We start from the raw sequence: 14,854 nt of genomic DNA on the forward strand, positions 1-14,854 counted from the left end.
GGAAATGAAAGTACTCAGGTGACCCTGAAGACACGTCCAAGTGCTTTAATGACCCTCTAAAAAGATGCAAATGACCAGTTGTTTGCAAGGAATATAAATCCTTCCATTCCCACTATCCTGTCAGAGCTGAAGAAGCTTCTTAGATGAGAAGCGAAATGTCTTCAAAAGAAAAAAACAAAGTCCAGTTGTCTCCTGGGAAAAAGCACCTTTGGGACAACCATGACCTGGATGATCCAGAATGTCTACAGCACAGGTCTTCAAACTTGGTTGGAGTCCACAATTCTGGAAGTTGAAAGTCTTAACGTTTAAGACTTGTGGACTTCAACTCCCAGAATTCTCCGGCCAGCATAACGACTGGAGAATTCTGGGAGCTGAAGTCCACAAGTCCTAAAGTTGCCAAGTTTGAAGACCTGTGCTCTACAGACTCATTTCGGGTAGACTTAAGGAGGCTTTTGCGCAGGAAGTCCTGAGTTTTTCAGCATGTGCGAGGCGAGCCTTCCACCAAGCCCTTGCAACCAAAGGCTAGGCTTCTGCAAAAGAGAGCGTGAGCCTTCCGCCAATGAAAACCAGAGGAGAAACGGAGCTGCCTGGGTGGAGCTGTCGTTTCTCTTCGCGGAGGCGGGATCTCAAAAGCCCTGATCTTCGCGGGAGACGCTTGCGCGGGTTGCACGAAAAACGGCTGGCAGGCTCGCCTGGCCAGTTGCAGTCCAGCCATGGTGAAAATCGGCTTCCAGCCGGTTACAGCTGAGCTCAAGCCGGAGAAAGAGGCGGCAGTTGCAACGCGCCACGGAGCCCCAGCAAAAAGCCTCGTTCTTTCTCAGGATGCGGTAAGTACGTAGGAGACCACAGGCGCTTTTTTTTTGGCGTTTTCAGGTCGGGTTTGCATTTCAGTTAATGATGATGAATAAAATGAACGCTCCCAGGAGACGACGATATTGTGTTGGTTTTAAAAATAAAACACCTTAAAAATACTTGTGTTAAACACACGCGCTAAGCATAGACGCGTTTCTGGGCGATGTAGTAATCTTTCCGAGGATGAAGCGCAATATGGCTTTACGGTATTTGAATAAAACAGGTAAGATCGAAGGTCCCGCGGGAGCTAGAAGTGAAGAAAAACGCTTTCCCCACAAGTCATTCGAGCCCGGGGTCAGAACAGAAATTCCCTTCATAGAAGGAAGGTGTAGGGTCTCTTTAAAAGTCCTATTGGGCTTGTCTCTGGCTAGTGAGCATTTCCGCACGGATGCCAGAAAACCAGAAGTGCCTGCTATTGGTTTCAGCTAATAATGAAGCAAACCAAATCAAAAATCTTCTACTTTCCACTCTGGCACCTCATATGCCTGCTGATGTCTTTCCATCCCTTCCTGCCTGCAGAGTGGAAAATGTGCTGCTGGCTGGGTATCAGGAGAGCTTATGAAGTCAGTGTACATCAGGTTGTACAAGGTTCCACGCCACATCCTCTTAAGTTATGTCTGCGGTGTAACAATTTGCAATCAGGCCCATATGCAGTCAGTTGCAACTCTCTGGATTTAGACAACTGTTTCCCAGCCCTAAAGGATCTTTTCATATTGATAGCACAAGCAACTTTTGCTTGGAAAAGGTTTATTAAATCCCTATCTTCCAAATATTTATCCCCTGAATGTATAAATGTGAAATTATTCTAAAGGATCAGGATCAGAGCCTGCTGCCTCAGTGCCGAGATTGTAGGATATGGATTGTTTTATACTTTAAACTGTTACGTTTTATTTAGATTATGTTAGATGAAGCTCTGGCAGAAGTCTGGAGCTTCTCCTCCCCTCTGTCCTTGTCCAGTCTTCCCCAAACATTCTTTTATTCTGTATGTTTGTGACTCCAATTCCTGTACAGTTTCATGTTTGAATTCTAGTGAGTTGCAATCCATAACATTTCAGAAGGCATAAAGTTAGAGACGGTGGTTTTTACTTATTTCACCTGATAAGAGTGGATCCTTCTGGTGAAAGCCATGCTATGAACTTCTGACTAGACTCTCTGTTCCTGCTCTAGGATTGGCTGGGCAAATTTGAATGATATAGGTTTCAGATTATTCCCTTTTCTTTGATACGGATGAATGACTAGTGTTCTTCTTAGAGTCTTGAATATCTCCAGTTATAAAACCAAGGGAAAAGGGCCAAAAATTTCTGGGCAAGCAAGCGTGTTTGTCACCATGGGGATGTTCCCAACAGGCCTTCTGAGGGATTGTTCTACTGCTCCTGTGTTCTTTTTTAAAAATAATCAGAACTTGACTTCATTCTTTGTTGTTTGTGTTGTTATATAATATCTCTACTGTTATCACGTTGGGACCTATTCGAATAATTGCAGAATATTTCTCTATTTAAGCTGAAATCAAGTTAAGAATATTTCTAGTTCTTGTGATCTGTAATCTACATTTCCATCTTCTGTAGTTTGCATGTGACCATGTTGATCGCTTTTTTTCAAGCTTTGTGGTTGCCTTGTGTTATGAATTGTAGTTGCATTAGTAAGTGAGATTTAACCAGCTCTACTAATCTTATTTTTAGGAGGCACATTCTGGCTAGACCATATGTGGTGTTTTGAGTAATTTCACAGTGAGGTAAAGTATGTGGCACCACAACATACACATGGAGAAGGTCACAATTTCTGATATTTGTTCTCCTGTATTTGGGAGAAGAGTTTAGGCTTATAGATTGCAGGCATACACTGCTTATACGAGTTCTGTAGAGTTAAAAAGACTTAAAGGAGATTGTCACTCTAAAAAAGAAGTATGAAATTCATTTTAAAAGGTTTATTTTTATAATATTAAGCTTTTGTCCGTTCCCTAAGACTTTTTTATTTAATTTATTTTAATATAGCCTAGATGTTTTTTATAATCGGGAAAAACTAGTGTATGATACCCTGAGGAAATTTTGGTTATTTGATATCATGATGTGTATCCACTATCAGCATCTAACAAACAGAGATAACAGTCATTCTGGCTCCCACTTATGGCTGCTTGAGGTAACGGCAACCAATCCCATTTTACAGCAGTACTTAAAGCTACAGTACTACCATCATGGTTTATATATTTCTGACCCAACTGTTAGCTTACATTCCTAACAGCCATCACGTGATGTTTCACGATGTTTTTCCCATTGGTGGAGCTGGGATGGGCATGGCCTGCACGTGATGTATCTGGCTCCCCGGTCATCAGTTTCACACTCCTGCTCTAGAAGCATACAGTCTGTAAGTAGCTTTGTTTGAAATGTGTCTGTGTGCCTAGAGAAAAAAAGTGGTAGATGGTACCAATAAAAACATTCTAAAAAAGATGGAGTCAGAAGTGAGAAGTAATTTTATCTGTTGAGATTTATGATTTTTTCTCCTTTTGTTATATTTCAATATGCTTATTTCTAATTACACACACACACACACACACACACAAATATGCCCATACACATATATACATATAAATATATGATGCATAAGCTGTGCTACTTTAATTTTTGTTGATGGGAGATCTACAGACATCCTTCTTTGTATTATTCGACTGTAGCTTGCTGCTACAATGTTGAAATGGTATTATCATTGGGTAGGCTGATCTCATGCACATTGGAACACACAGTGATATCATTTGTTTGTTTCATATTGATGTTCTTCACACCCTTACACAAATGTGTCTGAGGCAATATGCAAAGTTAAATGAGAAGAGATGGGTTAAAGAACCAGAATGTGAAATGGCAGTTGATTGTTGTTTGTTTAGGCTGCTTAGGAAGGTTACATGTACATTTGTAAATATGCTACATCAATAGAATAAAAGAATTGGTTAGATTATGCTAGTTAAGCAATTCTTTGCAACCTCTTCCAGAAATCCAAATAAAATACCACCATCATAAGGTTGTTAGCCTTTGCTTTAATGCATCTAGTAAAGATTCCTCTGGTAATTAGTTCTGCTGTTAATCTAGTCTTACTCTTAGAAAGTTTTCCTTAACGTTTAGTCAATATTTTCCTGCAACTTAAGTCACCTAGAAATAGAGCTTCTTTTTCTTCTTACAGTAGCTTCTCCTTCCTATCAATGCTATGAATCAGAGGTGGATTGCTGCCAGATCGGCCGAACCGGTAGTAGTGGCGGCAGGAGGCTCCACCCACTCGCCCAGACCAGTAGTAAAAAAACTGGCAACCCACCTCTGCTATGAGTTTATTAAAAAATGATATTTTAATTCAAGATTCAAGTCTGACTACAGGTACCTTAGTTTCCCTTTCAATCAAGGATTCAAGTATTAAATTATGACTTTTTCCAATATTTGTTACTTTTGGTTCCTTGACTTAACTATTTCTTAGTATCAAAATAAGTTAGCTTATCCTATTGTGTTTCTTTCGCTTTCCAAGGAGAAAGTGATCAGCAAGTCATGTTAAGCATACAGTATTTCTATCTTTTATTACCTTTTAAGACATTATTTTTCCTTCTTCGGAAGCCTGTTGTAAAAGAAAACAGATGTACACAACACGGAAAAAGGAAGCTTGGCATAGAACCATCCTGCTCAGGATATTCTGCATTTACTGTGCTGTCCATTAATGAGTGACTCTGTCCCTTTTCTTTAAACAGGAGAAGCAGCCCTTATCTTTGCCACAGCAGAGTTGGAGGTCTCTAACTTGCCTCTTCTTTTTGGCCTTGGGATTTTTGTTGTTACTGCTCGGCTTGATCTTAACATCGATGTATATCTACGAATATTTATCTCTCACTCACTCAGTTGCTCACATGGGCATGGATATGGTATGTATTATTTAGTTCAAACCATCCACACGATCGGAGGATTAACATTTCCACCTTAAAGCTTATAAAATAGTTGCTCCACTGGTCTGCTTCAGCTACACAATAATCTGAGACAACTGAGCTTCCCATTTCAGATAGCCAAAGTAGTTTCAGCATAAGCTCTCCCTTTACATAGTTTCTAACCCAATATTTGATAGATCATGTCTCATATACGATGGATCCTGACAAGCATATAATTTCCAGTATAGCCAGAAGAGAAACATTGCTAAAATGACATCGTTCTCTTTAGTGATAGTAGATAATGTTCTACTATTAAACTATAATTCATATTCATCAGCCATAACTGATCATGAATTTATGCCCTTTAATACATGCAAAATTAGTTTTCTCTTTCTGTGAATGGATGTTTGTGATTTCACATTGAGAAAGCCTTTTGCCCTATGTCCACTGAATAATTTCCATAGGGCTTTAGTAAACAGACACTTGTTTTGATAGTTTCGGCCTTTCCCCATTACCTTTCCTGGAGACTTATCCTTGCTTGAGGATGTTCTCTTTCTATAGTACTATTATGAACAAACTTTGCATGGTAACTGCTCCTTGTACCTGTAGAACATGCCACTCCTGCCTAATACCAACTTGCTTTTCACATTCCATTTACTCTCTCTTTTGACATACATGAGGGAGTAATACTGCTTTACTACTTCACCCCACTCAGCCACTTAATTTCATTTAATAAGAGAGCAACAAAATGTGCCTTCCCTATCTTGCCTATTTCCTGCTCACATTCCTCAATGGGAAAATATGCTTGAATCAAGCAGTAAAAACAAGCATTCAATTTTACTATATTTGGATCCAAGATGATCCCTTCACTTAAAAAGTATAATTGACAATTTGAGTAAATATGGTATACAGAATATCAGATGAGGCTTTTGTTATCTGCATGATATATACAAATGTAATGAATCCCATCAGCATTTATGAAAAATTGCAGAAAAGCTGCTTTAGGAAGCTACTCCATTGAGAAGGGATATGGATCTATTACAGTCAATTGCAAGTTGTTATTTGCAATCATGTTTACAAGAATTATATAGGGATGCGGTGGCTAAGAAGCTGAGCTTGTCGATCAGAAAGGTCAGCAGTTCGAATCCCTAGAGCCGCATAACGGAGTGAGCTCCGTTATTTGCCCCAGCTTCTGCCAACCTAGCAGTTCAAAAGCATATAAAAATGCAAGTAGAAAAATAGGCACCACCTTTGGTGGGAAGATAACAGCGCTCTGTGCGCCTTCGGTGTTTAATCATGCCGGCCACGTGACCACAGAGTCCACATAGCACATGACAGTCCTGGCTCTTCAGCTTTGAAACAGAAATGAGCAGCGCCCCCTAGAGTTGGAAACGACTAGCACATATGTGCAAGGAGAACCTTTACCTTTACCTTACAAGAATTATATGTGGGCATATTTGTTTTTATTCTGCTTTTATTATTTTTATAAATAACTGAAGGTAGCAAACATATCCAACACACTTCTTCCTCCCGTTTTCCCCACAACAACCCTGTGAGGTAGGTCAGAGTGAGAGAGTGATTGATCTAAGGTTGCCAGCTGGTTTCGATGCCTAAGGGCATGATTAAAACTCACAGTCTCCTGGTTTCTACTCTGATGCCTTAACCAAAAGACAAAACTGAATACTGAATAAAATAGAGAAAAAATTGCTTTTAGCAAGCAGCAAAAAAACCCACCACCACCACCCCTTGGTAGAAAAAGAATTAGACTTCTTTTTTGTGACCAAAACTCCACTCACGTGTGTTAAGAGTTACCAGATTTGGACTGCAAATATATGTACATTCAGCAATGAGTTAAACGTTATCTCATTATACCATCTTGTGGTTTTTTTTTTAAGCTTAGAAATGATGGAGTTTCCTGTGGAAGTTTACTGGACCAGGTTTTATAACCTGCTCCAGTAAAGGGAGATTTATTTGGAGGAAATACATTATAGAGCTAGGCAAAGCTTAGTACCTAGCCAACTGCATCCTACCAGGTAATATATTCAGAAGTATGAACCTGGCTAGAGAGACAGAAAGAAGTGATCAGATTCAGAGAAGATAGAGCGATAGACCAAAACAGGACAGAGGGTATGAATAAGATCAACACTTGGTTACAAATTTCTTACACTGTATTGTGGTCAGTAGGAAAAAAATATTACTTAGTTTTAAGTCTGTGTCATATTCTGCAATCCAAACTCCATTTGTATATTTAAAAAGTTTTAAAATGAGGTAGTAATAGCCAATTACGCTTGAGATTTTTTTTATTAAACAATTGTAGCAAAGGACGGAGTATTACAATTATGAGGAAGGAGATTTGGAGTGTGACTACTTTGAATTCGATGATTCGTCTGAAATCAGGACAGTGTATGAGGATGTGAAGATTTTCCTTGGAGAGGAATATGAGGAGATCAGCATCCCAAGGCCCAATGTTGGGCATCCTGCAGACATTATCCATGATTTTCAGCAGGTAAGAAATTAGGCTGCACAGGCTTTGAAAGACAGAAATAAAGAAAGGTATAGAAAATACTTTCTTTGAAGTTATTTCCTTCAGCACGTTTTCCAGGAATTCCTATCATATATAAAATACCCCCCTTTCAATATACTTTCATAACACATTTCAGATATAGTTTGGATTGAAAGGTAGGGAACTGGGCAAAACCAACCAGAGATTATATTGTTGAGTGGGAACTGAATGTGTCTCACCATCTGACATTTAATATTCTAAACCAGATGTTTCCAACCCATGGCCCAAAGGCCGCATGCAGTCCTGGACAGTTAGTAATGTAACCTTGCAAGATCATAATAAACTTTTAACATTATTATGTGATTTATACATATTAATTGTATTATATATTATATATATGGCCCAAGACAATTCCTCTTTGCTCAATACAGTTTAGGCAAGACAAAAGGTTGGATATCCATACTCTAAACCCCATAGTACATCGCCCTTTTGAGATTTCATTGGCCATCAGTGGGTCACATTGCCTTTCTAAGATAGAAAATGTCAAAGGTCCCCTTTAATATCTGAAATGTAATTATCAAATGATGGCCTAACTCTGCCACCTTAACAAAACTCTGTCTCAGCAGTTCAGTAATAATACGAAATATTCATGTTGGAGAGACTAGTACCAATTCTAAGCATTTTAAACAACTTGATGGGATAGGCATATAATGGATTGGAATGCCATGATATCAAACTTATTTTCCTTTGATAATCTTATAGTTTTATAAGACATGAAGAAACAAACAAGATCCTGCTTCTTTCATTGGGCGATAGTGTGGTTTTAATTGGCATATATTTACTGATAATAACCCTGGCATCACTCATCAGTGGAATCTTTCAAACTGGCTGGTCAGAACAGGAATGCTCAATGAATAAGGCATCTCAAACCTAATGGTTTCTCTGTTACAAAAGTCTTTACTTACCCTATAAAATGCAAAGTTCTATGTAACCTCCGAATAAAAGATGTCCAGGTATCTTTCCATCAGCAATGTCCACAGACTGCTGCTTCCAATCGTCCCCATTAACAAGAATGTGAAAATGTAATTTTGAAATCCTATAATTCATCTGTAATTCTAAGACTTAAATACTTAATATTCCCATATTTCTGAGAGCCATATCAGAGATGTGGAAATATTTAGGAGGGTGATAATCTGGCCAGATCATTAATCAAAAAAATTATCTGTGGTTTTATTGATTCCCTAATCTTGGGTCTGAACTGCCTTATTCATGTCCTCAGCCATAATTGGTACAGTTGAATTTCATCATGCAAGGTGTGTGGATTTAAATGTATAACTACTGTTGTAGCTTTTTCCATAACACTTAACAGTATGTCCAATATCTTGCTAGCATCAAATTTTAAGATCTCCTTTGTCCTCACTTAGAAAATGCAACATGTTCCATTCCCTCCTGATAAGATAATTGTTTAGTCCAGCACATCAGCCACCTCAATAGTTTTTGATGGAGTTGTTAAGTCTATCCCTGTTAGGAGACTAGAGTTCAGCAGCGGAATGTAGTAACAAATAAGCCGTTGAATAGTCACTCACAGCCACCAATGGTAAAATAAAGAATAGCTTTACTTGCATAACAAAAATAGGATAAATAGTCTCCAAACAGACTATAAGCAGTCTTGAAGTATATACAGTCTATTTGCACCTCGTTGAAGTTACAGTTGCTCAACTCACAATTCACCATGTAGACAGGTAACTTAGTTACAGACTAGCCACCATCCAATACACAGTCTTCTCTCTAATACAAAGCTCATTCAGGAACAGTCAGGAACATCAGTAGCTATGGGGAGGCAGTAATAGTTCCTTCCTCCTTATTTGGCTGCTTAAAGCAATTAGCATCCAATTACACCTCTCTAGCATTTAAAGTAACAGCTACATTTGTTACAATCATGGCGTATATACATTGCCAAGCCAAGACTAGAGTTACATCCCTAACAGGAGTCATATTCATTATTCTTGGTCTAGCACATTAGCTTGACATTTGCACTTTTGTAGGGACTACTGGATAGAGTAGGGTACCTTGGCTCTCACTGGGGAAAAGAAATAAATCATTGTGAACTACCTGTTTTTATAGTCTTAGTTTTTACATATCCCTGTTTGATATCTCCCATCACAAGTATATAATGGGATAGTACTGTAAAGAGAACAATGTACTTTAATAACCTTTTTTGATTTTATTTAATTTTGGGCCTCAATTGGATACGTGTTACTAGCACTTTTGATCAATTTTGATCAGTTTCTCATTTATAGCCTTTTAGCATGTGTGTGCTTGTGTGTGGGGTTTGTGTTCCTATCCTGTTCTGGCTCTTTGACAGTTTCCTGGAATTGGAAAGCAGCTTCCTATGAAAAGGGTATAAATGGTTAAGTCATATGATTCTAGTACCTTTTTCTCTGAGTGTCAAAGTGGCTGACATTGGTTTGTCTCCTAATACAATCTTTGCAACAATAAACTTTGTGATGTCGGGATGTCAGCATTGATTCTTGGTATTAGTCCCTACATTTTTCTTAGCAGAATTTTTTGGAAGTGGTTTGCCATTGCTTGCTAGGCCTGAGAGAGAGTAAGTGGCCAAGGTCACCTGACTAGCTTTGTGCCTAAAGCGGACCTAAAACTCGTGGTCTCTGGGTTTCTATTCCTGATGCCTTAATTTGTCCTGAGACAATACATCACCCAGTGAGCACTGAGATTGAGTGGGGACGTGAATCGTATTATTTCCAGTCCTATTCAAGCACTGTTACCTTTACCATATACTAGTTTTAAGCATTCCAGATTCTTCTATGAGAGTTCTTTAATCTGTTTTGAGCACATTCAACCCCTTTTTAACCTGATTTTATTTGGTGTGATTTCAGGGATTCACAGCTTATTATGATTGGGTAGTAAATAAATGCTACATTGGAGAGCTAAATACTACAATTGTCATGCCACTTAAGCATTTCTGGGAGCTGACACTTAATATAAAGGTCAGTAAATAATCTTTTTTTATTCTATATTTGATTACAGCTATATTCTATAACCATTGCACTCATCCTTGGAACTGATAATGCTTTCACTTGTGGTTCCAATAATAGTAGCCAGCTTTGAAAAGCTGTAGTAGGTTGATGGACTTTAGACTTTTGACTGAATGTTATGAATTGAGAAATTATTATACAGCATCGATGAATTATCATGAGAAAAATACAAAATTGTGATCATTTTGTAGCACTAATCCCATTGTTACTTCAGCATATAGGTTGAGATGAATAAAATATTGTTGCTTGAAGTAATATAAGTATAATCTTTATTGTCATTGTACTTAAATACAACGAAATTGGTATTCTGGATCAAAAATCCATGGCCTTCTCCAATTCGAAGAGATACTTGTTTGGCAGGCTGAAGCAAAGAGGCAGCCCTGGAACCAGTGAAATCTGGGGTCTGGGCAGGGGACAGAATGTATCTGCCCTCAGTGTAGAAGGATTGCCACTCCCGAATTGGCCTTTTAACCCACATCAGATGCTACTTTAGGACCTCTTTCCAGAGCACGATACCATAGTCTTTTGAGACTGAAGGATGCCAATGGATCAAAAATTCCTGAACAGTGAAAATAAGTTTTGGACAGATGAAGAGATGTTTCTTTCCAGATGTTAAAACAAGGAATTTCTCAGTGAATTGTAACTTTTTTGATTGCAGAAAGGGATATATTTGTCACAAACCAATATGATCCAGGAAGAGCGGATGGTGACACAACATGCCACTGACCCAGATCTGTTTGGCTCCTATATTCATAAACTCTGCCATGGGAAAGAAACCTTCATGTTGGGCCATAGAATAGCAAGAGGCCGTAAGGGGAACATCATTTTATTTCTTTTTCTGAAGTTTATATTGTGCTTCTTAAATGGGCTGTAAATTTACAGCAGTTATTTTTAAATTCAGCATGTGATATTGGCAAAAGAAGAAATATAATGGTAGAAGTGAAGCTATTTTTAAAATAGTACCTAACTCTAAACGAATGTTCTTGCATATATATTAATATCTCATTAATGAATTGTTGTATATATAATTGGCTCATCCACACAACTTCCTTACCCTGGATTGAAGGTACCATTAATTAAAACTTGCTGAGTATCTACCCTCATAGTTGAACCTCCATCTAATAGCATTGCAGGGTTGAACAAGGTTGAAGCCAATCCAAGATACACCATCTTGAAAGCAATGTTTCCTTTTGGAAATTAGAAGAAAATCTCCCATTAAGGCATTCTAAGAGGTCAATGACCTGATGAGCTCCAGTAGGCCCACTATAAGACCACGTCATCCAAACGAACGAGCTTCTAACTGTGCTGGCTGGTTAATCAGGGATAATAGATCCCCCCTCCCCAACTCCAGGCACTTGGTAAATTAGTGTTTGTATTTTGTTGTATGCACAAAATCTAGTATTTTGTTTCTAGTTACTTCAGTGAGATGGGCAGTTGTCTACATTATTTAAATAGCCAACTATAATTGCAAATGTTCAAAGGTTAAGGAAAGATAAATTTATGTTCTTCACTAACTATTTAAAATTCAGTGTTAAAAAAACAAACATTTCTGCAAGTTTGTCTATTTCTGTAACAAATTGTTATATTTTGATAGTATATTTGGATCAAAACACTTTATTCTATGTAAATCACTGTGAGAAAACAGCTTTTGAGAGTTGAGTGTTGAGTGTTTATTAATACATGACAATGCCAGTAATGTCTGTGTCCCTTTCTGTGATTTGTATTGTTTTTGTGCTCTTATTTCTACACACTTAATTTAGAAATTAAATGGTTGCATTTCTTTTTTGTCTCTAAATCTCCAAGAAACTTAATTTGACTTTCTTTTCTGGTTCTTTTTTTCCAGATATCCATCAACGAGCTACTGAGAAGTGTCATCACATCCGCCATTTTGCAAATACTTTTGTGGTTGACACAGCAATTTGCCAACCATTGTGAGAACTGCCACTCAGATTTTTTTGTATCTTTGCTTCATTTTGTAAAGATTTCTAAGAAAAAAAGTATGCCTACTATAATGTTACTAAATTGTTACATCGCTGGTGTTTGATACTGGACCAATGCTTTATATATTAATCCTCATTAATTTTTCATAGACTGATAATAAAACATAATATAGTAAATATAGCCTTTTCAGAGTACATGATGTTCTTTAAGTCTAGAGTGGGAACAGGAAGATAAAGGAAAAATCACAAGAAAAGCTGGAATAGAAAACTTCAACATAAATAGTCTTTTGGCCTTTTTCATAGACAATATTGTTTGAGGTATTTCTTTGTAAAGACATCTGCTGACTATAAGAAAAAGCAAGAGCATAATATTAATAAAATATTTTTACAAACTTAATATTTAAACCTTGCTTTGATACTATTTTCTATTAAATTGATCTCAAGGCAGAACTTTTAAGAACTCACTTTTCTTAAATCAAATTTTCTTTGGTTATTGAACTTATTAAATTGTGAAAAACCCAAACCATGGTAATGCTGTATTTTTTTAAAAAAAAACTGAGTCAAAACATCACTACTGTGGCATAGCCATCTCCAACCTGCTTGGGAGCTTTTCAAATTGAAGTACCATACTTTTGAAGGATGGGCATCTGGTTGGGAAAAGCTGCTCTGGTATGAAAGAAAATATTTAATGCTTTGTATATTTTATCTACAAAAAAAACCAAAAATATTTTACTAAATTATTGTTTTTCTGGAGGACTTGTTTATTTTGAATGTTTGTTAATTATTCTAGTTTTGTGTGCTTATCAGCCTCAAATTATACTTTTGGATGTACTATTTAAAGACCTAGTTCTCTTGAAGTTTATAACCCTGCAAAAGGTGAAAAGAAAGAGGAAAATGATTGCAGCAAAAGGGAAGGCTTTTCACATTCTTTTAGGCTATGGAATTTTTCTAATTCCCTGAAATCCCTGATCAACAGGCAAAGCTTTAGAGACTGGAAATAGGTTATATTTGACTGAAACTCCCCCCCCCCTTAGTCTCAGAATCCTTTTATCTATATATTCCTGATATGAAACCCTTATAATTGTTTTTCTAACTAATATGATTGCTCATTTCACAACATTGGTCTACAAGGATTGTCATGACAAGTCAATTTTGCATTTCTTTCAATAGCATAGCTGTTTATTAGTTGTCATTTGGAAAATGTGATATATATAAATCCTTTAATGTGCTTTTCCTATTGCTTGCCTATTAAGTCTACAGTACAGTACTTTGTTTTAACTTACACCGCTTATCTTTCATGAGATCAAGTTCAATGCTTTATATGGCAATAGCTGAATATTCAAACTAAAAAAAATAAGAGGCTAGTAAAGAATGAAAAAAAAACTTAATTACCACAATTATGTGCCCTCAAATCTGTCATCTCTTATCCACCAAATAAATCTCCAAGATGATCTGAGCCAATCTGACCCTTTAGGTTTTCTAACTATGCACCCATTACTGCTGTGATTGAATCCATCTACATTACACCCGTTAATTTCATCTACAAATTTGCTAAGCATGTCTCTTCACATAACTTCTTACTGGAGTATGAGCTTAATGAGGAACCAATGACAGTTTGTTGAGTACAAATGTAATTAAACCAGCTATGTATCTATTTAATTGTTCAGACCCTCATTTTCAATAGTTTAAAACTAGTCTATCAAACTTTAAACGTATAAAAGATGCATTGATTAAAAAGATGAATGCTATCACTGATAACTTTATGTGGCAACATTCCAGAAATATATTTGCTTGACAAAGGCCTTACTGTAGAGCCAGGGAGATGGCCCTGAAGCTAATATTCAGCACATAAACAGAAACATTACTTTAGTCCTGGAAAGGTGATAGTATTATGAACTCTATTGACCCTCCGATTCACTTAGTTATTTGGGGTGGGGAGACCACAACTAGCAACTATCTATTAATATAGCACACTTCAATAAGCTCAGTTGTAGTCTTCTTGAGACTTTTATTGCTTTAATATACTTAAAAGGTTGACACTTTCTATTCCAAACTATCACCCTAAATGAAAGCAGTACAAGATCTGATTTTTCAGAAATAATTTAAGTGTACAACTGAATATGGCCTGATAATTGAGAACGTAATCAAGGATTTTGCATATCTGTGACGGAATAGGTCAGAAATAGTAAAATTCCTTGATTTGAAAATAAAGGCCAATGAACTGAATAGGGCTTCCCAATAGATGTCAGTCTAGTTATCTGTAATTTAAGATAACCAACACATGCACATTAATTTTGCCATGCAACTGATCAACCCCATCTATCTCATTTGTATAATTCAACTAAGTAGATTGCATCACTTTATGCTATTATATTTTCAGGCCTTTATTAGCAAGTGATAGAAAAATTTGAAATCTGATATAGCTGAGTTTATCATAAAACTTGTTACTGCTGCACCTAAACCTTTAAGCTATTTATCAGCTAGCAGAATGTAAGAACCAAAATGTTTCTTTTAATGTAAAGCAAGTTTGTGCTAATGTCTTAGGATCAATATGCTTAGCTGATTACGTAGAATATTCATCCATTTCATTTCCACGTAGTAAAGATCAGTAATTTTA

The 14,854-nt window shown here is 37.0% G+C and overlaps 1 protein-coding gene across 1 annotated transcript; it reads left to right on the forward strand.

Moving 5' to 3' along the window:
- Window positions 1-602: 602 nt before the first annotated feature.
- On the forward strand, window positions 603-13,999 carry LOC309393326 (integral membrane protein 2C-like). The gene is made up of 6 exons (XM_081955366.1): window positions 603-827; window positions 4,571-4,738; window positions 7,056-7,244; window positions 10,139-10,249; window positions 10,956-11,106; window positions 12,141-13,999. Exons 1-6 carry the CDS (start codon window positions 714-716, stop codon window positions 12,230-12,232), a joined length of 825 nt encoding a protein of 274 aa, XP_081811492.1. The 5' UTR covers window positions 603-713; the 3' UTR covers window positions 12,233-13,999.
- The last annotated feature ends 855 nt before the right edge of the window (window positions 14,000-14,854 follow it).

This window comes from Natrix helvetica (genome assembly GCF_964273705.1).
Source record: "Natrix helvetica genome assembly, chromosome: 5".
Taxonomy (NCBI): Eukaryota; Metazoa; Chordata; class Lepidosauria; order Squamata; family Natricidae; genus Natrix; species Natrix helvetica.

Bases quoted from the DNA above. Each gene is read 5' to 3' on its own strand.
- LOC309393326 (XM_081955366.1), top strand. From the start codon at position 714: ATGGTGAAAATCGGCTTCCAGCCGGTTACAGCTGAGCTCAAGCCGGAG. The intron at 4,739-7,055 runs GTATGTATTATT...AAACAATTGTAG, and splicing joins CTCACATGGGCATGGATATG to CAAAGGACGGAGTATTACAA. The intron at 10,250-10,955 runs GTCAGTAAATAA...TTTTGATTGCAG, and splicing joins AGCTGACACTTAATATAAAG to AAAGGGATATATTTGTCACA.